Source organism: Camellia sinensis, chromosome 7 (assembly GCF_055761805.1).
Source record: "Camellia sinensis isolate YWXY chromosome 7, ASM5576180v1, whole genome shotgun sequence".
NCBI lineage: Eukaryota > Viridiplantae > Streptophyta > Magnoliopsida > Ericales > Theaceae > Camellia > Camellia sinensis.
The window spans coordinates 78,508,920-78,533,643 of NC_138967.1; the positions used below are offsets into that span (position 1 = coordinate 78,508,920).

Genomic DNA, 24,724 nt, shown 5'->3' on the forward strand with positions numbered 1-24,724 from the left:
TTCTTTTTTTTTTTTTGTCTATTGGGTTAAAAATTAATTTTTTTTATGTGTAAAATATATGAGAGGTAATGTGATTAAAAAGATTAAAAATGAGTTAAAAGTTACAAGTTAACTTTTAGCTAGCTTCTTGTAGTGGCAATAATTTTTTTTTGGCCACAGCAGTCACAAATATATGGTAGCAAAAAGACATTTTTGTAGTAATGGTATAAACATATTTATTTTAATCAACATAAATATTTTGAACATGTTTAAATTTTTTTTTTTTTTTTGTACAATATTATATTTAGACAATCAGAGTTGAGCCAAATTCGAAATAGAAATTGTCATGAAAGATGAATCAGTAATCAAATCAAAAGAAAATAGGAAAAACATATCAAGATGAGAATCAAATGTGTGAATCAAGAGTGAGAATGACAAACTTTCAACATTGACAATGTATCAGCGAGACGAAGGCGAAGATGGAGATCTAAAATGATGACAATGATAGAGATCTAAAACAACAATAATGCACTGCTCGAATGAAACCCTCTACTAACGATGGAGATCTTCAACGCCAATGATGGAGATCTATGGTGTTATGAATATGAAGTTATTTAGATGTGAGTTGTGATGTGTATTCAAATAGACAAGTGATGTGTTATCTTAGGACAAGTAATGAAAAGTTAAGGTGTAAACTAAGATAGTTTCAAATTTTAAAATTTAGTAACGTTTACGTTTTCAGTTTATATTTACAAAAATTTTATAAACTGGTTTTTGTTTATTTTTAAAAAAACATAAACTACAAACGCGTTTGGTAATTGACAAAATATTTAAAATTTTTTAAAAATATAAAAAATAAAGAGAAATGGCAAGTGGTGGTAGAAGACAGTGGTGGAAAGTGATGATGGTGGGTGGTGGGTAGCTGGTGGCGGGTGGGTGACTGTGGCAGGTGGTGGGTGACTGTGGCAGGTGGTGGGTGGTAGCGAGTGGGTGGTGGTAGTGGTGGTGGCGGGTGGTGGTGGCAGATGGGTGGCGGATGGCGGGTGGGGGTGGGTGATTGCGGGTGGGTGGTGATGGTGGGTGGGTGGTTGCGGGTGGGTGACGGTGGCGGGTGGTGGGTGGTAGTGAGTGGGTGGTGGTGGTGGGTGGTGATGGCAGATGGGTGGCAGATGGCGGGTGGTGGTGGGTGGTGGCAGGTAGGTGGCGGGTGGTAGTGGTGGTGGGTGGATGGGTGGGTGACGGTGGTGGGTGGTAAGTGGTAGCAAGTGAGTGGTAGTGGGTGGCGAGTGATGGTGGTGGTGGCGGTAGGTGGTGGTGGCAGGTGGTGGGTGGTGGTGGCCGGTGGGTGGTGAATGGGTGGTGGGTGGTGGTGGCTGGTGGATGGTGGTGGCTGGTGGGTGGTGAGTGGCGGTGGCAGGTGGTGGTGAGGGGTGGGTGGTGGTGGTGGAAGACGGTGGTGGAAAATGGTGGCGGGAGGTGGCTAGTGTTGGGTGGTAAAAAAAAAAAAAAAAAAAAAAAAAAAAACTAAAAACTCAACTCAAAACGGAAACACATTTTTTGTGTTTTCATTTTTTGGCCAAATTTATAAACTGAGACCACTAATTTATAAATCAAAAATTTTACCAAACAAGTTTTTATTTGAGTTTTTAAAATTTTTGTAAATATAAACAGAAAACTGAAAACGGAAATATTACCAAACGACACTTAAGTAATAGTGTGTATTGGTGGTATATAAATAGAAGCATAAATTACACTGACACCCCCTGAGATTTGGTCTAATTACATCCCATCCCCTGACGTCCTGAAAAATATATTCTCACCTCTGTGGTTAATAGTCACATTTTACAGACCTTTTTACTTATATAAAATGTAACAACTCATAATAAAAAAATAGATGAGCTTACATTGAAAAAAAAGTACAGTAAAGGAAAGGAAAGGAAAAAAAACAAAACAAAGGAAGCAAAATAAAGCAAGAGAAAAAAGAATGTATAAGTTCAATATCTCAATTTCGTCTAAATAATTATAGTGACAAAAAGTTTGTGTAATTTTTTAAATATCAGAGAGTGATATGTATTAAATCTTAAATTTTAGGAGGTATAAGTGTAATTTACCCTAAAATTACCTTTTTTTAAAAGACTCGTGATATACTTAACTAAGTTCAATTATGATCCTTGGATTGACTTAGACTATATTTGGCATAAAATTTTTTGGACTAAAATAATTTTAAAAAGATAAAATAAATTAAAAAATCATATTTAAATTATTACCATTTTATTTTTTATCATAAAAATTTAAAAAAATTAAAAAATTCATTCCAAATGTAGTAAAAAAACAAAAAAAAAAACAAATAATTAAAAAGTCAAAAAATACCCACGTGCCAAAAGAAGGCTTAGGTGGAAGTGTGTGATGAATAGGGCATGAAGACGGAAGTACGGAAGGTCTGTTCGTAATTGATTAAGATGATGCGAAGAAGAACAGTCAACCGTCAAATAGACGACATATTCCATATTTTGTGGGAATCTATATATAACGTTGAACAAAATGGAATACTAGATTGGATCATATTTGTGGGAAATTGTACAAACCCTCAACCAAGTCTTGCAATTCTTCCTAATGGCGGCCGTGTCAGCACACTCTACATCAATTCAGCGTCTGAAACCATCTCTAGTTTCGACTACTCCGAAACTAGGGTTTTCGAAAACCCTAGGGTTGGGGTTTTCAACCACAATTCAAGGCCTAATTTCGAAACCCAACTTTTCCGAGCTCAAGAGACTGGTGGTCTCTGCAACCAGTGCCGATAAGCAGCTCGATGGCAACACATCTTCTCTCACCGATTCAACTACGCCAACGACCAGACCAAAGTACTTTTACTTACTCATACTCCAATGATGTCACTAGTCATGTATTTTTATTTATTTATTTTTTGTTTTTAGTTTTTTTCAACTGGGATGTGCTAATACTTACTGGGTTTTTTATTTTATTTTTTTGGTTAACAGTATTTGTAGTTCATTAGTTTAGGGTTATCATGTGTTAACATGTTAAGCAGCTTGTTTCGAAATGAAAGCTCATTTGGGTTTTCGAATGTATAATTAATTACATTGCTCATATTTAACTTGTCAATTGATGTGTTTGATTTGTTTGGATTTGTAAATGTTTGCTCTCTACGCTGTTAATTGAGTGCATTAATTCCTTCTATTCGGAAGCTTGACATTTTTTGTTAGATTTATAATAATAGATTAATGGTTGGTGTGAATGTCAACTGTTTTCTAGTCATCAATTGTAATTTACATTGTTTGACTTAAGTTTTTTAGCTGAAAGATTGGAGTTAATTAATGGTTGGTCTGAATTTCAGCTGTTGTTCTCGTCATTGATTGTAACATTTACTTTGGTTGACTTAAGTTATATAGCTGAAAGATTGGCATTATTGTTTTTTTATGGTGCTGATACTGGTGGTACTGATTAGGTGATTCTTTGTGTTACAAGTATTTTCCTCTCGTTTTTACTGATGCACTGATGGTGAACATAAGTTATTCTTTGTTTTAGGCTTTGTTGATTAATTATGTTTATTGAACTCGCGTTGATCTTAGACCCAAAAAAAAGCAAAAAAACAAAACAGACTGATCAATTTTATATTCTTTCTATGAACATGTACATTGAATTTATCTTAATTGATGAATTATTAGTGATTAGATGTTTGTGTAATAGAATATAGCATAGTTTGGCTAGTTATGTATGACGAATCATGTAATAGTGGAGTGTTGTATATTCTCTGTGTCTGGTTAGTTGGTTAGGGTGTTACACTTTTTTTTTTTTGGTTGAAAAGAAACGACGATACCAAAGGGAGGACACGATGTCCTCGTACAATGAGTGAGGGATACAAAAACTAACTGAAAGATCAAATAAGTAAACATCCCTAAGACTAGGATTGACACACGTTACCCGTCTATGGAAACTTTAAAAAGGGGGATCCCGGGGGAGACACATAAGCCCAAAATGAGGCTAAGTGACACGCCTTCTCCCACAGTGAATCCTCATCCGACCCCTTATCATAAAAAATATGAGCATTCCTCTCCAACCAAATGGTCCAGAAAATGGCAAAAATGCTGCAGGACCATAGTGACTTGGCTCTCTTATTTCCTCCAAAGTCTCTAAAATTAATTAAAAGCATATGTATGCAGTCCCTCGGGGCTGCCCACTATAAATCACAAAGCCCAAAAAGACGATGCCATTAGGAGAGAGGGCAATGATGAAATAAGTGATTTGCTGATTATGCATTTCTCCTACACATTATGCACCATTGTGGACAAAGATAGTGATTAGGTCTTCAGCTTCCTTTGGAAGAGATCATTGGTCATAATGCTTCCCTTAGCCAAGGGCCAGTCAGCTTCCTTAGGGTTTAGGGTTAGGGTGTTTGTAGTGTCTCGGGTCTTAAATCTGACTTGTTTACGTTAAGTGGTAACCGTGACTTTATATATATATATATATATATTTTTTTTGGATTTTTGAAAAGTTATGGGTTGCATTTGACCTTTTAGTTATTATAATTGGGACCTTCTCCTCATTGTTTGGAGCCTTGATTGATGAGTTAACATATTGGTTGGGTAAGATTAGAGCAAGAATGCCAAATTCGAATATCTGTTTTTAGTAGTGTTCACTCTTTTGCCTTTTTCTTTCTCCACATTTTGAATCTTGATGTGAGGCTAGAACCATCAGAAAGCTTATTTTCGGGGCTTCAATTTAGATACAAAATTGACCATATTTTGTTTCGGGACAAGGGAGATATGCTTGGTTGAATTCACTCAGCAAAAGCTGTCTAGGTCAAATCCGCACAAGCGGAATCTGAATTCTGCATGAGCGGATTTTGTGAGAAGGCCATTTTTCATTGAGTTGATCCAGTGTTGTGAAAGGCGCACCTAGGTGCAAGGCGCAGAGACTGTGATTGAAGGGACCCAAGGTGAGGCGATGTGGATGAGTCGCTCCTTGGCCGAGCCTTGGGTCAGGTGCAAAAAGGCTTAAGGCAATGTTTAAGTAAGTCTTTTTTTTTCCCCCCTCCCCTGATGCTTATCTAATGGCTTTGATATGAGTTTGAAAGGGTCCAGCCACATAAGATTATAACTCATACAACTCAATACCCAAATCAATCGACGACTCAAAGCCCTAAAATCGATCGAAGAAAGCTTGAGGTGTCATCTCTTCTCTTCCTCTAGGCTCGTCGCGACTTCGTCTTTGATTAAGGACTGCAACTTCGTCTTTAGGTTCATCTTCTTCTTCTTCGCTGTGCTGCTTCGATTCATTTTTTTGTTTTTGTTTTTGTTTTTGTTGTTGTTGTTGCTTATTTGCTATGTTGTTGGGTTTTTTTTTTCTTCCCTTTCTTCTCCTTCTCCTCTTCTTCTTTGATGGGTGCTGTTGTCTCTATTTTTTTTATATTTTTTTTTACTTTTTTTGTTGTTGCTATTGGTTCCCCCCCTCCCCCCCTCGGTTATGCTCCTTCTCCTCTTCTACTTTGCTGGGTGCTGTTGTCTCTCTGTTGTTTCCCCCCCTACTTCTCCTTCTCCTTCTCTTCTTCTTTGCTGGGTGCTGTCGCATCTCTGTTTCTTTTTTTTTTTTTTTCCTTTTCTTTTTGCTGCTTCTTCATTGCTGTTGTTGCTAGGGACTTTTTTTTGTTTGTTTGTTTTGTTTTGTTTTTTTCCCTCATCTCTCTTCTCCTCCTCCTCCTCCTCCTCCTCCTCCTCCTCCTTCCTTTTCTTCTTCTTCTTCATTGCTCTCTATTTTATTTTTTATTTTATTTTATTTTCTATTGCCGTTGGTCTCTGTTTTGAGTCTGTCTCTGTTAGGGGAAAAAAATTACAAATAATTAATTAATCACACATTACATTACACAGAAATTATTTTCCATTTATTAAATTTGTTGTGTAGAAAATTATAACTGAAAGTAATAGAAAAGATCTAGTGTGGAAACATGTCCATTTGGTAGAGCCCAATAGCTTAAAGAAGTTTGAATGTAATTTTTGTGGTAAAGTATCAAATGAAGGTGTTTATTGTGTAAAGCAACATCTCGCGGGAGGTTATAGGAATGCCACCGCTTGCATGAAGTGTCTAGCTCACGTAAAAGGAGATTAGAGAGTTCATGCCAAAAAAGACGCAGAAAGAAGAAATGAACATGTTGCTTGATTTTGATGACATGGACATGGAAGAGGAAGAGGAAGAGGTAGATGAAGATGATGTTGTGATCAATGTCAATCAACGCCGTAAGTTGACAAGTAGCAGCCATGTTTCATCCAAATTCAAATAAAAAATGGCAAAGAGAAAAGGGCCTATGGATGTTTACCTCACACCCAATCTTGAATCAATGGTGAAAAATTGAAGAGACCAAGCAAAAGGGAAGCAAACACAAATTGATGAGAATGACCTTTACAAAAAAGAAATGAGAGCTCGGGAAATGTAAAGATTTGCGAGGTGGATGTATGAAGCTGGTATCCCTTTTTGCGCTGTAAATTATGAGAGTTTTGAACCAATGATTGAAGCCATTGGGTCCTGGTATGAACCACCAACTTATCATGAAGTGCGGGTTATCCAACTCAAAAAAGAGGTGAAACATACTGAAGACTTGATGAAGAATCATAAAGAGGATTGTGCAAAATACGGGTGTTCCGTAATGGCTGATGGCTAGACTAATAAGAGAGGGAGGACATTGATTAATATTTTAGTGAATTGTCCAAGAGGTACCATGTTTATTGAGTCCGTTGATGCTTCTAGCTATTCAAAGGATGGATAGAAGCTATTTGAATTACTAGATAAGTTTGTGGAGACAGTTGGACAAGAGAATGTGGTGCAAGTATCACTGATAGTGCTGCAGCTAATGTGTTAGCGGGTAAGAATCTTTCCTCCTTCCTTACTTTAAAATTGTTTACTCATAGTTTGTTTTGTAGTTAAAATTTTAGAACTTGAAAATAATAATTCTTTGTTACATAGGGAGGTTTTTGGAAGCCAAGTATGAACACTTGTATTGGACCCAGATTGAAAAAGACACTTGAAAGGGGTATTGCAGTACATGGTTACATTTACAACCGCCCTACTTTGCTAAACATGATGAGGTGCTATACAAATCTCAAGATTTTGATCAGGCCTGCAAAAACTAGATTTACAATTGCCTTTTTGACTTTGTCTAGGATGCATCAACAAAAAAATAATTTGAGAAAGATGGTCACCTCCGAAGACTGGATCTCAAGTAAATGGGCAAAGGAGCCACATGGTAAAAAAATGGCGTAAACTTTGTTGATACCTTCATTTTGGAATAATGTTGTGTTTGCCCTTAAGGTCTCGGGTCCTCTTGTCGAAGTGCTTAGATTGGTTGATACTGAGAAGAAACCTCCCATGGTATACATTTATGAGGCAATGGATAGGGCAAAAGAATGCATTGCAAGTTCGTTTGATCATAAAGAAGACAAATATAATGAAATTTTCGAAATCATCGACAAAAGGTGGGATGTCCATTTGCATCGGCCTTTACATGCAGCTGCGCACTTTCGTAACTCATAATTCTTTTATCCAAAAGCGTTAGAGGTGCAAAAAGATCATGAAGTGATGAATTGGTTTTATGAATGTATGCAAAGGTTGGTCCTAGATGTCGTCGTTAAAAATTTGATCACTAATGAGATGAGTATTTATACGAAGGCTGAGAGCCTTTTTAGCAAGCCCATTGCGATTAGGTAAAGAAATATAAGGGCACCAGGTAATATATTATAGACGCATAGAGTTTATTTTTAGTTGTACTTTAAGTTTTAGTCAAACTCAATACTTGGTAACAATTATTTCTAACTAGTGATTATTGCAGCTGATTGATGGGCATCATATGGTTCTAAAACCCCAAACTTGCAAACTTTTGCCATAAAAGCCCTTAGCCTAACATGTAGTTCATCGGGTTGTGAACAAAATTGGAGTGTATTTGAACATGTAAGTATTTAACATTCTAACCAATTTTTGGTGAATTCAAGATCCTATTGATGGGTTAGAACGGGTTGGTTTCTTGGTGTTGATACTTTTATTTGGGTTAGCAAGTCTTGTCTTGTGGACCTTGTCAACAACCCAAAGAAAAATTTGGACTACAGCGGGGCTTAAATTGTAGAACAGGTTCGTAGAAGATGGAGATGAAGCGAGTGATCACCCATGAGGCAATGAAATTGAGCCAACATATTCAAAGTTAGTGTGGATTGGTTCAATATTTAGAAGCGAACTTGACGTTGAGTTTTTTTTTCTTAGTCGAGTATAATGATGCAAAATGTAGAGTCAAATATCTAAGCACGTGTGCGAGACTTCATTTATAATTAGGGAAATTGCAAATAAGTGGGACAGTCTTAAACTACTAGTGATATCCTTTTTGGTACAAGTTTGACAAAAAAAAGACTTGCATCATACACACTAGAGACTTGCACTGCCATGAAAATGTGATTATTTTTTCATTGTCCAACTAAAATACAATTTTCCCTTTATAATTTGAGGATTTTTGTATTTAATATTTCAGCGCTGCTTCAGACCCCCAGTGACGTGGTGCGCTGCCATTCGCTGGAAAAAAAAAAAAAACAGTTTTTTTTTTTTGGCCAATCACGGGTCTACACGCACAACCCCCAGTGACCCCCAATGGGGGTCTTAGGCATTTTTCTTAATATTTATTGCATTTTTAATTATAGGTTAATGAAGAGTCTTTTGATTTGTTTCTTTTTCTTAGGTATAAGATTTAAGGTCTTGGGTTCCAGTCACTCCAAGGGGCCATAAGAGGTTTGCCTGGTTGTTAACTTCAGGGTCTCGGGATTAGTTAAGGTGCGCAAACTAGCCTGACCCGATTATTAAAAAAAAGTTTTCTATTAGATTAGGATTTTTTAGCCTGTAAATAAGAGCCTCTTTTAATGTATTATGTGATTTTGAATTAATATTATTGAGATTAAGGCTGTGGCTGTGTTGTATTAGGGCTGTGGCTGTGTTGTATTAGGGCTGTGGCCGTTGTTATTGTTCTCTTTCTGCTTCTTTTTCTTTACCACATGGTTCTACATTAGACCCCTTGTGTGATTGATCCAGAAACAAAGGAGGACAAGGTGAAGTCCCATAATGGGATAAAATTAATATTAACATGGCGTATGATTCTAAGGCTTTGTAGCCATAACCCACAAGTATGTTGGGTAGTTCAATAAAGTTGTTTTATCCCACGATCTGTCCCCTAGGCTATAAAGTCAATTCTCAGTAGCATTCATGGATATGTGGATCTTATTTTTGGAAAAGCATTGCATATCAAAGTTCATGTTTGGAGCTGTCTTGGATTCAAGTGTCTCTGTTTGCAAAATTTTCAGTTGGCATTTTGTCTATCTACATGTTGGGTTTTTTACATCTCCATGTGCAAGATGAGGTTGCATGTGAGAGAGGGTGTTGTAGAGTTTGATGGACTGTTTGGTGCAGCTTATATGAGCTGATTATATCTTTTTATTTATTTATGCTGAGAGTCTGTGCCAAACTACTTGTTTGTTACAGCTTTTGCTTACCTTATTAGGCAAAAATAGCATAAATAAGCTAAAAAAACTGATCATATAGAAGTTGGGGGAGAGGGCTTTTGGCTTCTATTTTCTGATATGCTTTTAGCTTACAGTAAGCTAGACACCAAACAGGCCCGATATAAATCGTTACGTCCCTTTCCTAGCTTGAGCTTAAGTTGACTTTCGTCAATTCTCACCTATGGTGGTTTCTGAAGGCAATTGTGAATTTCTCTGGTAGATTTTGAGGGCTGCTCTGTTGGGTGTGGATTCACCGGTGATTGTAAGACTCTTGTAATTGCTCATTTGGTCCAACGGAATTGGCCTCCTGTTTTTTTTTTTTTTTTTTTTTTTTTTTTTTTTTCTGTTGTTTTTGTTGTTGTTGTTGTTGTTGTTGCGGTTTTTTGTTGCTTTTTCCTTTCCAATTGAGGTTTTTCCACTTTAAAAATCTCGCCCCTTTATTGTGTTAGCTAGATCTTACATGGATTCTTTTAGTAGTTACATAGATCTATACAATTGTGTTGGGATCAGATTGACTTTCAAGTGCTTGGGAGATTGTCTAATCAATCGATATTTGCTATTTGCTAATCAATCACTTTAAGGAAATTTCAATTTTTAATTCAAGAGCTTTGGTTTGTAGCTAAATAGAGTTTGCAACCCTTTTGTCTTGCAGCAGCATTGGAATCCTTGGTTGCAATATTTTTGGGCCTTTTTAACATTCAACCTAGGAACAAATTTTTAAGGTTTTTAAGTTTTCATTTGACCTAACTGTTCGTTTTCAGTCCTCCCAGAAAGTGCTGGTAAATATACCCAATTTGATAAGTAATAATATGAATGTAAGAGTGAAAAAGTATATTAGAGCAAAGTGAGCATGATGTATTCAAATATTTCTAGCAAGATAACAAGAGAGAGAAGATATATCAAAAAAAAAAAAAAAAAAAAAGAAGATAACAAAAGAGAGAAGGGACTGAGAGCAAACACAATGACTTATAGTGGTTCGGCTCCCAAGGCTCCTGCTTGAGTTTTTTTCCCACTGTTATCCAATTGCTTTACAACCAGCTTGCTTGCCCGGGTGCTAGCCAAAATAAACAGGGAGTGTTTTGTCCCCAAAACACTCGAAAATGATGCTCTGTTTTCTGCTGACAGCATAGCACACACCTAGCAGCTTTCATGTAGTGATTCTTGCCAATCACTCAAAAATAAATAATAAGGGTTCAACAACCCTTATAAAAATGATTTGGAGTAAGTGCTAAACAATAATTACAGCAATGAGTGATTAAAACAATGAAGGTCATAGACAAGAAGAATGTTAGAAAGTTAGGGAACAGTAAACTTGAATGTTCCTAATGGGTTTGACTATTAATGCTTAATCTTTTGAAATAAAATTGAGGGAAAATCTTGTCTTTGTAGCTTGAGATCATCTTCCCATTGGATGCTGTTGGGGTGCATTAAATGCACTTTTGGCCATTGAAATGCCGTTGGCGGTTTTAGTTTTTTTGCGGAATGGAGTTGACTCTTCCACATTCTGGGCACCTGATCTGGACAAGTCTGTCACTTGTAGTTGACCTTGTCCTGGACCAGAATCATCTCCTCGCTGTGGCGCAATCTCTGCCTTCTTTGCATTTCTTGGTCAACTCTTTTGAAGCAGGGAGTTGGCTCTTTCCTGCCGAGTTCAATATCAGTCAGCCACAGGAGTTTTGGGTCGACTGAGTCTGAAGTAGGTGCTAATTAAAAATCTAACATTTTGAGATTTCAACCTGTTATGCACTCCAAGCTCATCCAAAACCAGCGGTATCTCAACAATAAGCTGGAACATTGGAAAGCTCTGAAAATGTAAACCTTCTAAAAATCTAGGCTCTTCCTTTTCTTACAAAAACATGAAATACATGTGAACCCACTTCATCAAATCCTTCGTCTATGTATTGTTATCTCCAAAATCAAACCATGAAACCTTGGGGCTTACAAATCTCATATTATTTGAATTTTTTTGAACTTAATGCAATATCCTAAACAATCACTGTTTTTCCTTCTTTTCCTTTTCCTCTGTGTTAGAGATGTTGATGTTGAGTTATTATTCATAATGATTATCTACCAAACTTTGTCATGATTTTGGGTACAGAATTACTTTTGGAGGGATTGTCTGGCGGATAGCCGATTTTTTAAAATATATAAATGAATTTGACATTTCTTGAGTTGGATGTTAATCTTAATATCTTTATAATACATATTATAATCATGTGAGGTTGCTTGTCATGATATTTATTATATATGTTTTTCTATTAGATATTCATAAACATTGTTTGTGAAGTTGTCTTTATCATGGAAGGTATTTATGTAGATGTTAATTATCTCTTGAATGTTTTTCTTGATATTACTTTCGTTCCCTTCTTTTGGTGGATGCTTATTTTGATATGCTTATCTTGGTTAATGGATGTCTCATGTTAAATATGCAGGGTGAGACGCCACACTGTTTCAGTATTTGTTGGTGATGAAAGCGGAATGATAAATCGGATTGCTGGAGTCTTTGCAAGGAGGGGATACAACATTGAGTCCCTTGCTGTTGGTTTGAACAAGGACAAGGCTCTCTTTACTATAGTTGTATCTGGAACTGAAAGAGTGTTACAGCAAGTTATGGAACAACTTCAAAAGCTTGTGAATGTTTTGAAGGTTTGATCTTATGTTTGGTCTTCCATTTGAAAATTCATAAATAAATCAATTGTTTGGTTTGTATTTTTTTTCTCTTCAAATTTTTGAGACATTTAGTTTGTTATTTTGGAAATCTTTGATTCCTTCCCCACATTTTTTGACCTTTGATCTAATAGCACATTTGGTACGATGAAATGGGCTGGAATGGAATGCCCATTCTAGCTTTGCGTTTCCTTTCCTTTATTTGGTATGCCTTGTCTAAGTGTATTCCAACAAAATGTGGGAATGCCTATTACTTCCTCCAACCTAAGGAATGTTCATTCCATTTCATCATGGAATTACCATAAAATAATTTCATTATTTTTTTTTGTTGGCAGTTAAAAAAATATATTATTATTTACCACGCATTCCACCACCCTACCGCCACCACCACCTTATTGCCATCACAACCACCACTACCACCACCACGATCGCCACCATAACCACCACATCACCATACTAAGTAGCACTAGAATTTAATGTATTGTTTAGCTTGCCTCTTTTCGCATTTGTTATCGTTTCTCTAGAGCTCATTATGTTCTGATTGCTTCAATGGTCTCTTCTAACTCTAATATGTCTTTAGTTCTATAGAAATCTAAATGTTCGTGAAGCCATTGAATTTGCTTTCTAGTCGTCGATTCTTGTAAATGTTTCTTTGCCTAGTAACTCTTTTAATAGAGGAATTTGGTCTGCTCATTCATCTGAGATGTTTTCTTGTAAATCCTTCGTTAAATTGATTAATGATCCAAAAGTGCTAGTCTTTGCTTCTTATATGTTGATTTGGATTGTTTGTATACCCATTTCTTTAGGGTGGGTTTGGGCTTGATTTTTAATGGTTTTTTTGCCTTTTTGACTATTTTAGAAAAAAACTAATGTGTTTGGGAAGTTGCCAAAAAAGTTACTTTTTTGTGAGTGAAAAAAGTTGATGTGTGTTAGATTTAGATATGAAGAAGAAGAATAACAACGAGAGCAAGAGAGACATAGAGAAACGATTGATATTCTATTGCTGAATTATAAACTTAGGGTTCTCCCTTCACGCACAACTATTTATAATAATAGATAGACACAAATTACATAACTACCCTTAGACTCAAATATAACACTCCTCTTTAAGTTGGTGCAAAAATATCTCTCATGTCCAACTTGCAATAAGTAGGATGAAAGATCTTATTGCTAAAACCTTTAGTAAATACATTAGCCAATTGATCTTCAGGCTTCACGAAAGACATACACATCAAACTCTTATTCAATTTCTCCTTAGTAAAATATTCGTCTATCTCAATATGCTTGGTGTTGGTCCTATCATGCTGAATAGGATTATGAGCAATACTGATGGCAACTTTATTGTCACAGTATAGAGTCATTGGCTCATGGAAAACGATTCCTATATCATCCAACAAAGAATGAAGCCACATAAGCTCACAAGTTCCATGCACTATAGCTCGGTATTCTGCTTATGCACTAGACTTGGATACCACTTCTTGCTTTTTACTAAGCTAGGTAACTGAATTTCCTCCACAAACATGCAGTAACTAGATGTAGACTGTCTGTAATATACAGAACTTGCCCAATCTGCATCTGTAAATGCCTCCAACCTCAAGTGGCCATGATTAGAAAACAAAATCTCGTTGCCTAGGGTTGATTTAAGGTACTTCAAAATGCAATACACAACATCCAAATGTGTTGAGGATCATGCATAAATTGACTTATTATCCCAATTGCACAGGCAATATTTGGCCGAGTGGGATAGATAGATAAGCCTTCCCACAAGCCTCTGGTACCTTTTCTTCTCCACAAGATTACCAACACCACTGCAAAGATCATGATTAGCTTTAATAGGCGAATCAGCAGGTCTGTAGCCTAATATGCTAGTTTCCTCAAGAAGATCAAGATTGTACTTTCTTTGAAAAATAAAGATGTCTTTGTCAGATTTGGCAATTTCAATCCCAAGAAAGTACCTCAATGGGCCAAGGTCTTTGATCTCAAATTCCTCGGCCAACCGCATCTGAAGATGTGTCACTTCCTCCTCATCATTGCCTGCCGTAACTATGTCATCCACATATACAATAAGTATAGTTACCTTATTTGCATTGCGTCTAACAAACATGGTGTGATCTGCATTTCTTTGCTTATATTCAAATCTCAACATAGCTTTCAAAAATTTGCCAAACCAAGCTCGAGGTGACTGTTTCAAGCCATAAAGAGCTTTCTTCAACCTGCAAACTTTTCCAACTGTAGACTCCGATGATAATCCTGGTGACACATCCCTGTATACTTCCTCGCCATGGAGAAATGCATTCTTCATATCTAGTTGTTGCAAAGACCATCCCAAGTTAGAAGCACATGAATGAAGGACTCAAACGGAATTCATCTTCACTACAGGAGCAAATGTTTCTTGATAATCAATTCCACATGTGTGAGTAAATCCCTTGGCCACTAGTCTTGCTTTGTACCATTCAGTTGTTCCATCTGCTTTCCCTTAATGGTGAACACCCGTTTACACCCACTGGTTTTTTCCCAATAGGCAGAGGAACTAACTCCCAAGTATTATTCTTGCTCAAGGCCTGTATCTCTTCTACCATATCCACTTTCCAACTTTTTTTTTTTTTGTTGATAAGTTATATCCAGTTACCACTTAGGATCTTGAATAGCTTACTTTCCAACCTTGGTGATACACACAGAAGACAAAGACGAAAAAAGCATGATATACAGGAGACAATGAATTATATGACACAAATTTAGAAATGTGGTGTTTGAGTACACTCCCTCACCCCGTTTCTAAGAGTAATAGAAAGACTCAAATCATCAACAATTGGACTATCATCTACTGGAGGAAAATCAACTGAAGAAATAATAGATTGAGGTGCATTACCTATAGAATCAGTCGGAAATGGATTTGGAACCGGCACGAGCGATGATGATTGACCTGGTGACACAAGTGGAGTCTTTCTGACGTTGTGAATAAGACTTAAGATTAACCCTATCCAAATGGCCACCTATGCTAGGCTCTCCATCAATAGACCTCTTAGGCTCCCCCTTACCACAAATAATAGCCTGCTGACTAGGAAGGAAAAAGGATAGCTCATGCTAATATGACATCATCTCATCCGCAATCTTGTTCGTAATACTCTCCCCCTAAGGAGATGGCGGAGGAGAAATAAAAAAAGACTCAGATTCACGAAATGTGACATCTATACTAACATACACTTTGCGAGTGTGAGGATCATAGAATTTGTAACCTTTTTTAGTAGCAGAAGATCCAATAAAACACAACAAACAACGTTAGGATCAAGGTTCCCACAACTACGAGGGTGAAGATGAACAAAACTGACACCAAAAAACCCAAGGAGGAAGAGAAGAAGTGGGATAAGTCACATGAAGAAGTACAACAAGAATTTGGAATTAGATGACGCTAGACGGCATACAGTTAATAAGATAAGCAACAGTAAGAACGGCATCCCTTCAAAAAGACTTAGGAACATTCATAGTAAACAAGAGGGAGGGAGCGAGCAACTTCAAGGCGATGACCATTCTTGCATTCAACAACTCCATTATGCCGAGTGCCTACAAAACTAGTCTGATAAAGAATGCCATGCTCTTAAAGTTGTGCTCGAAAACCGCCATCAACATACTCATTTCCATTGTCATTCCGAAGAATTTTGATGTTAACATTAAAGAGATTAGTCATCATTTTATGGAAAAGTCAAAAGTAAGAAAAACCTTACTTTTAGTCCGAAGTAGGTAAATCCAAGTCACACGGGAATAACAATCAATAAAAGTAACAAATCACCGATATCTAGAAGTAGAAACCACAGGGGAAGGCCCCTACACATCAGTATGAACAAGCATAAAAGGAAAAGTACTTATTTTATTAACTGAAGGATAACAAGTACGTTTGTACTTAGTAAGTTCACAAGCATCACAAATAAAATTGTTCCTAGGACAATCTCGATCTAATGAAGGAAAAAGCTTTTCTAAAATACTAAGGGAAGGGTGACCTAAACGACGATGTCACTGATAAAGGAGATGAAGGGAGGAGCTGTAGTGCACTGGAGAGCTTGAGCAGAGGACAACGGTAATGCAGGAGAGACGACATCTAGAAAGTATAGTCCACCTTGTGCTCTACCATTGCCAATTGTTTTCTCCGTAGCTAGTTCTTGAAAGACACAATGAGTAGGAAAAAAGGTCACAAAACAATTTAGAGAAGTAGCAAGAGTACTAACAGAAAGTATGTTGGTTGAAAAATTAGGAACATGAAGAACAGATGAAAGAGAAAGTAAAGAGGAACAATGAATCGAGCATTTGCCGGATGCTGAGGATAAAGTGCCATAAGGCACTCTAACCTTATTGCGTCTAGAACAAGGAGAATAAGAATAGAGAAGACTAGAGGCACTTGTTATGTGATTGGTAGCACTAAAATTAATAACCCAAGAAAGCGACAAGGATGTACAAAGGGCACTAGCAGGGATACCTATGTGAATACAATTGGAAGAAGCAAAAGTAGAAGGGGCTATGGTAGACGGAGAATCAAGCCGAGCCATCAAATGTCTGAGAGTGTGGAGCTCATCCTGGGAAAGAGTATCAGTGCCACAAGTACTAGCAATGATTTCTGACACATGCGCTTGGGGACGAGCAGCACCACCACGACCATGGCCTCGAGTAGGGACGCCCATTCAACTTCCAACAATGCTCTCTATTATGCTTGTCTTTCCCACAATGATCACACTTCAACAGATCCCGATCAACTAATGTACCCTTACTTCCAAATTGAACCGGACTAGGCTTAGTGTCTTGGGTGGTAGGAGCAACAACCAAAGTAGAATGATCCTGAGTAGAGGGAGGAACCATAGCACTACACCGACTCTCCTTTTGCTGAACAAGAGCATAAGCCTTGCGTAAGGTGGGAAATGGAGAATGACCTAACACTTAAACGTCAATCTGATCACACTCCAAATTAAGGCCAACAAGAAAGTCATACACACGCTCCGTCTACACAGATTGCTGAAACAAAGTAGCATCCCTGGAACTAACAACCTAGAAACTCTGATAATAATCAAGTTCTTGCCACAAACTACTAAGCTTAGCATAGTACACTACAAGTGATCTGTCCTTCTGATCCAAGCCCCAAATCTTCTTCCTCAGCTCATATACTTGTGCATCATTACCCTGTTGTGAGTACATCTGTGCTGCAAGAGAAGAAAAGGCCGACTAATACTGGGTTGCATAGAATTAATTAGACACGTCATAACCAAAGCGTTCTTAGAAATCCATTGAGTATGCGAAGCACCGTCGTCATCAGGATGGGGAAGGTCACCGGTAATGTAGCCAGTCAAACGATGGGTGGCAATAGCAAGACTGTAGGAGCGTGACCAAATCAAGTAGTTGGTATCATCAAGTTTTACGGGACTGATTTGAAGAGAGGGACTATCTTGAAGAGTCATAACACGAGTCATTCCACTCTCCTCATGGACCTTAGGATCTTTATTCTCGCTTGCAGCCACAAAGAATCAAAAAATACACAACAGAGACAATGCAATGGCTCACAGAAGCAGCAAACAAAGAGAAGCAAATCCACAAAAGAAACTCAGGCCTAGTAAATTACCGAGAGAGAGAGAGAGAAAACAAGTTAAACCTGAAGCCAACAATGCCGACAATGATCCAGGAGGAGCCGAAACTGACAGACGCCTCAAAAAACCTTCAAACAAACGACCCCCAGGCCCTGGACTAGACTAGTCGGCCCCTAGAGAACGGATAGAAAAGGGAAAAACCAGCTTTGCTTTAAGTGTCTTGAGCAAGGATTTTAGAATAATCACCAATATTTCCAAAAAATAAGGAAAAAATGGAAAAACAATAAAACAATGAGCAAAAAATTAAAAAAATTCATAGGGCTGATTTTCGGCCCTAGTCGATGATGCTAGTAAAATTTATTTTTTAGTTTTGAAACTGCTACAGAAAACTGGGAGGAAAAAAAATGAAAGAGCAAGAAAATGAACCAGAAATCTTCAAGGAAGAAGATATAGCTCTGATACCATGTTAGATTTAGAGATTTAGATTTAGAGATGAAGAAGAATAATAAAAGAGAGCAAGAGAGACAGAGAAACAACTGATATTCTATTATTGAATAATAAACTTAGGGTTCTCCCCCTCACACACAACTATTTATAATAATAGATAGCCACAAATCACGTTACTACCCTAAGGCTCAAATAACTAATGTGAAATTTAGCTTTTTTAGCAAAAGCTGGCATTTTTAGCATTACCCCAAACGCCCACTTAATACCCAATGATATGGTTGAAAAAGGAGATTAAATTGCTATTTAACCTCTCAATGGTGTGACATGTTTAGGGGGGCTTTTGGAGAGTATTGATAATTTATTTTTTGCATTGTCTTATAGCATTATCTTCATGGTGGTAGGTGTTTCATTTGTTTCATTTGGTGGAAGTGGATTGGATACTTTGTTTCTCTTGTGTTCATATGCTTTGCGTTGATTTTTGAGGTTTTGGCTCAAGTGCTAGGTTAAGTCTCTTTGGAGTGTAGTGTTTTCTGCGGTTTTTTGGGTCAAATGGTCAGAAATTAAGAATGCTAGAGTCTTTGAGCAAAAATTTGAAGGTTTTGAGGGTTTGTGGGAGAATATTTTGTTACCTTGGATCTTTTTGGGGTTCGGTTTTCTCCCCTTTCAAGGGAATTCCTTCTTGATTTCTAGAGTTTGTAGCTTCTTTTTTTATTAATAATATTGCTGTTTTGTCGCTGATCAAAAAAGAACAAAAAAAAATAAAAAAATAAAAAGGGAATAACAAGAAAGGATGTATCAATGCTTTGATTGAGTTCTGTGATTTTTCTTTAAGCCCCACTTAGTGAAAATCTGTCTGCAATCAAACCCTCTATTTGTTGGGTCCTTCCTTTCTTTTGTGTTTTTGGAAGTTAGGTGTCCCATTTTAATTTTTGTGGCACTTTTTAACTGGTCTGGCTGTTTTATTTATTTATTTATTTATTTTTTCCTTTTCTGAAAAATTGCTTCGGCTGTAACCTGACATTTTACTTGTTACCAGGTTGAAGATATCTCAAAGGAGCCTCAGGTGGAACGTGAACTGATGCTTGTAAAGATCAATGCTGATCCATTGTACCGTGCTGAGGTAGTTATGCTGTGTCCTCTGGAGAGGTTTGCCAAAATAATACTATATCCTGAAGAAATCTGTATCTAATATTTTCAAAGCAATAATTCTAGCTATAATGCTTTTCTTGGTATATATGCTGTTGTGTTGGTGGGGTGGTGGACATGCATCCATTTATTTTTTTTGAATGACCTTAATCGGCTAAAAAGCTCTGAAAGTCATGATCCTCTCTCTCATTGAATAATGCCAAAATTTTCTAGCAGATCTCCTTCACTAACCCTTTGAAGCAATGTTGCTATAAATCTTAGTTGCACGAAGCAGGAGTGGAGTTGGAGTTGGAGTTGGAGTTGGAGTTGGAGTTGGAGCGGGAGCGGGGGAGTGTGGCCATGTAAAGGAGTCGTAGATTAGGAGCGTTTATATATTATTTTTATTGAAATATTTTTAATTTATCTATATAAATATTATTTTATTTTTTAATTAACATATATATATATATGTTATAATTTTTATTTTTATTTTTATGTAATATTTAATTAATTAAATACAACATAATTTTTTTTTTTAAAAAAAATGAATAGCAAATAAAAGTAGTGGAGTGATATTTTTTAAAAAACTAGTCATTATCTCGGAATAAAATTTATTATATTTTATTTAATAAAATAGCATTTATGTTTTATTGAGGAGGGAGGGAGGGATGGAGGGAGGGAGAAGATCAAGCAACAGAAGAAAGAGGAAAACGAGATCGAGAGATCGATCCAAAGAGAAGATCGAGAGATCGAGAGAAGACAGAGATCAAGAGAGTGTTTCCTTCTCGCATCAAATTCGCGTTACCCTCTTCTCAGATTCGTTATTTTGCTCTAATTCTTCCTCAGAAGCCCATAATCAGGCTTCTTCCTCAGATTTGCCATCTGAGACGATTCCTGCTACTAAGCTATAAATAGAGGTGTCAACTTAGACTCCTTGGGCCTCTTATTGAAAATTTTGCTCAAGCTTGGTTATGTGATATGGATCGTGCTTCTCCATACTTGCTTTTCTCATTGTAGAAATACAATAATTCTCCATTGCCTTTTGAATTCCTTGTTTCCAGATCAGTTGAGACATCTTAGAAATTCATTGGCAGATGATTTAACTCACTGTTTTTACTATAAAAATAGACAATTTTCTCTTTGTTTTTTTAGTAAGTGAAGTACATTAGGAAGCACGGGTGTGGGTACGATATGAGTACGCTGATACAGCAAATTTTCAAAAAAATGAAGTACGGGTATGACTGGGGTATGTTAATTTTATTTATTTATTTTTAAATTTATAGCTAAACATCCAACATACAAATCAAAATTTAATATCATAATTAAAAAGAGAAATTACAAAACCAAAAAATAAATCATTCAACAATACCAACAATACTTGCAGTTGAATCTATACTTCCTGATGAACTCATATTCCTATAACCATTATTAACAAAATAAGTTGTGAATTCTTTCACTTCATTCAATTATATAATTTTCAAATATTCAAATAACAATTTTAAAACATCAATACTATGACGAAAGTAATTAAATTTTTTTATATTTAATTTTATATAATTCTGAATGTCTACTACAATACAAGACTACTACAGTAAGAAGAAAGGGCACATAGTAGGTGATTTGATTTTACATTACCAAATTTTTTTGAAGATGATTAAAGAGGAATAAGGTTGTAGCTTGCATCAAATTCTAGCTGCTATATGGGGAAAAAAATATAAAAAAAATAAAAAATAGATCACAAAAAATATGAAATGAATTGGGAATATGAAAAAAAATCTAAAGAAAGAAGAAAAAGAAGAAGAAAGAGGAAGAAGAATTTGAAGAAAAAAAGAAGAGAAGAATTGAAGAAAGATGACGAATTTAAAAAAAATCTGAAAGAACCGAAGAAACAAAATCTAGAGAGAAAAAAAGCTCACCAGCGAAGAAGAAGAAGAAGAGAAACTCATCGATGGAGAGCAGATTTGCCGTCAACCCTCAGTGTCGCCTTCGATAGACGGCAGATTGGACCACTCTATTGTTCGAATGGAAGTCGACTTCACTGGTTCTTCAAATGGTTTAGGGTTTCAACTCAAAACGATATTCGTTTTATGTTTTTCATTATTACTAAACACTCCATATTTATTTAAGTTTTCAAAATGGGCAAATATTAATTGCTCCGGTGCCCCTAAAAGATTATGAAAATTTTGTTTTGACCACGGCGTACCCAACTGCGTACCCATGGAGTACCCATGGCGTACCCATAGTGTACCTGTTGTATATAGGTTGTATAAAATGTGCCTAGTACGTTTTTGTCGTACCCGGTATGCGTGCAGCCATATCGGTACGCGTACCTGTACCCGGTACTTGTACAGCAATATTTTTGGAGTACTCGTGCTTCATTATTTAAAAAGTACCAAAAGTGTTGAAAGCTGTAACCTATACAAAGCTATATGAAAGCACAAAGCTAAAAAAGGCTCAACACAAAAATTGAGCTCGAAAAAGATAATTCACAAAAAAAAAAAAAAAAAAAAAAAAAACTTCAAAAGTGAAGAGTCCAGCTTGTCTAAAGTCAGCTTGTCCAGTAAATCATGAAGTAGATATTCTATTGGACCACGTCATTGTCATAAACCATGTCACAATTTCAGCTACATTAATTCATTTCATTTTTCTTGTCTGTGCATTTAGTGGTACCAGAAAATGATAAACAAGGAAATGGAATGGAAGTCAAGTTCATCCTCCAAAATTTTTAATGGAGTCAAAAGTGCAATCATATTAAACTACTTAAAAAGAAGGAAAGTTATCAATTCTTTCTCATATTTAAGCACAATCATGTTGAACCTATAGCAAAATAGGTAATTAAGAAAAAAAACCTTGCAAAAAATAGGACTTTTAATTAAAATTGTAGTTGATCAATATTTTAGTCTCCAGATATGTGTTAATGGTTAGACATTGGGTTGGGTCTTGGATCTAAATTTAAAGGATACATTTCCACACTATCACGATAGTGGGAGAGATATATGTTTTACATATAAGATAATACGATGTGGTATTCAAGACACTCTCTTCTGATATAGAATATGCTCTCTCTGCTTTTCTTTATCTGTCTACCATCATTGAAGAGAGACAAGCCCTATTGTGGATATCGTAGATAGTGCCCCTTGTGTGGTGTTGCTCATCTGTTGGAATGAATATTGTTTGTGGTTAATCAATGCATACGGAGTATGTAATTCACCTTGGTTTCGAAGGATTTGGATTTGTGCACACGAGGTAAGTCTGATTCCGCTATCGTTTTCACTAGGATTTGTTGTCTAATGTGGTATCAAAGCCAGGGTCTCTAAAGTGGGGATGTTGGCACTCACATTGGTTGTGGACGATGTCCAGGAGGGTATAAGACGGCGAAGACACTTCCATTATAAAGGAGTCTTTTGGGTTGGAGCTTAAAGGAACAAACCCGTGAAGCTGGGTTGTTGGGCTAAAGCTATAGTGGAAAATACTTCCAAGTGGGGTTTAGACTGTGAATTTAACACAAACTATATTATATTCCTAGAAGATGTTGGATTTCAATGGAGGGCAATTTTTTATTCTTTCTTGTTAGAAAGATTAGAAAGTTGATGAACGTGTTTGAAGAAGAAAGAACAAATACAAAATATTGAGTTCTAGGCGACTCAATGTGTCAATGTATATATAATATGCAAACACACACACATATATATGGAGAGTTTTACAATCTAATGGAAATAAAATAAGGGAGAAAGCAGAGAAATTAAAGGAGAGAAAACCACATAAGGTTATGAAGTGAAAGAATTGAATTAAAAAACTAGTTAATGGACTGCAAACTTTTCGTCTGCATAGTGTGAAACATCAACCTCGTCATTGTTGAGGTGGGCAAATGGAATGCACACTTTATGTTTAACAGCATAATTTGATTTAAGAGGATCTTGTTTCAAAGTGAAAGCTATGCAATAAATACATCTTGTGTTTTTTCCCCCCATTTTTGTCTCTTCAGAAGTACAATGGTTCTTTTCTCTCCACAGGCACCACATAATGAACAAAGGTTCCACCATCCAGGCTTTCTTCTTTTCTTTCATTCAGCAACCGGCCCCCAACACTAATAATTTAAGAACATAAACCAACATCATCCACTGAACCTTGAAGGGGGCCAACAGATTACAAAAGTTATCAGTGATTTTCTAGCACAGGAAGACACAAATTAGTGCACACCACCAGTTAAACTCAGAGTTCAGTATTTTTCGTTCTTTCTGTCTTTTCTTTTTTACTTTTCTTTCATCGTCCGTTTTTTTTTTTTTTCTTTTCAAAATAGAAGCAACAGCATAACAAGTTACAGGGTTCTGAAATCATGTTTAAGGTGATACTTCTATCCCAGTTTAGTCACATGTACGTACTATACCCTCCTTGCCCACAACATCATACCAACTAGCATTGAATATGACCAGTGGTTGGCTGGCTGCTTTGTGATCATGTTGCAGAGATGCTTCACCGTTCTGTATGTTACTATGAATATTTTGGCAAAAGGAAACCAAAATGCTTCCCCCCCTCGAACAGTCCCAGTATGCTTCAGCAGTATTTAAAGAATGCACTATAATGTATCTGTTTTGGACAATGGTTCTTTATTCTCCCATTCTTATGGTTGGTTTTTATGGTATCTCTGGAAAAGGAGAAAAAAGAAAAACGAAAAAAAGGGAAGAAAATGAAATATGTAAGTGACAGACATGGTGGTTTGAGTTGAAAGCGCCTATTCTACATGGTGATTGAAGTGGTCTATGGATCAGAACCTTTTTGGATGATGCACTCATTGTTGATTCTTTAGTCTTAGTCTGCAGGTCAAAGGATTTGGTTCGTTTAAGTGTCACATGTGAAATGCTTCCTAGCTGTTCACAGCTTCTGAAGCCTCTTTAAATGTTGTGACTGCAACAGTAATGCTTCTGAATTCCAGTTAGAGAGAGAATACCCTGTGGAGAAAAAGTATGGCTGATTTTTTAACTCTAAATCTTAATACTGGTAGGATTTGCATTAAACTATATTTTCATAAATTGTACATTAAAGACCATGAAATTATACAAGGGCTTCAGAACCAATTTGTAATGAAAACGTGTTACACTGATGCTTCAAGTAATACCAAGCTTTACTTAAATCATGAATCTAAATTGAAAGGAAAACAGCGTGACCACCAGTCTTTCATATCTATTTTCATTTTGTCAAATTTATTCTTTTTTCTACTGCTGTCATCCTGCGTAATTGTAGATGAAGCAGGGATCAAGATGAGTGAGGAATTTTCTTACGGTTTGTAGCCTTTATAAGTTGTTCAAATAAAATGGGAAACTTCCTGCGTCTCCTGATATAGCGGTGCAGGAGGCAGCAAAAACATCAGAACATGTATTACTATTTTGCAAAGTCAATGTGTTA

The 24,724-nt window shown here is 36.5% G+C and overlaps 1 protein-coding gene across 1 annotated transcript in view; it reads left to right on the plus strand.

The window, feature by feature from the left end:
- The first annotated feature begins 2,396 nt into the window (after window positions 1–2,396).
- LOC114272681 (acetolactate synthase small subunit 1, chloroplastic-like) overlaps window positions 2,397–24,724 on the plus strand; it is a 61,192-nt gene continuing 38,864 nt past the window's right edge. The window contains exons 1-3 of the mRNA XM_028214398.2: window positions 2,397–2,840; window positions 11,951–12,164; window positions 19,233–19,316. Of these exons, the coding sequence (XP_028070199.2) occupies window positions 2,593–2,840; window positions 11,951–12,164; window positions 19,233–19,316 (546 nt within the window). The 5' untranslated portion in view covers window positions 2,397–2,592. The remainder of the gene's footprint in view (window positions 2,841–11,950; window positions 12,165–19,232; window positions 19,317–24,724) is intronic.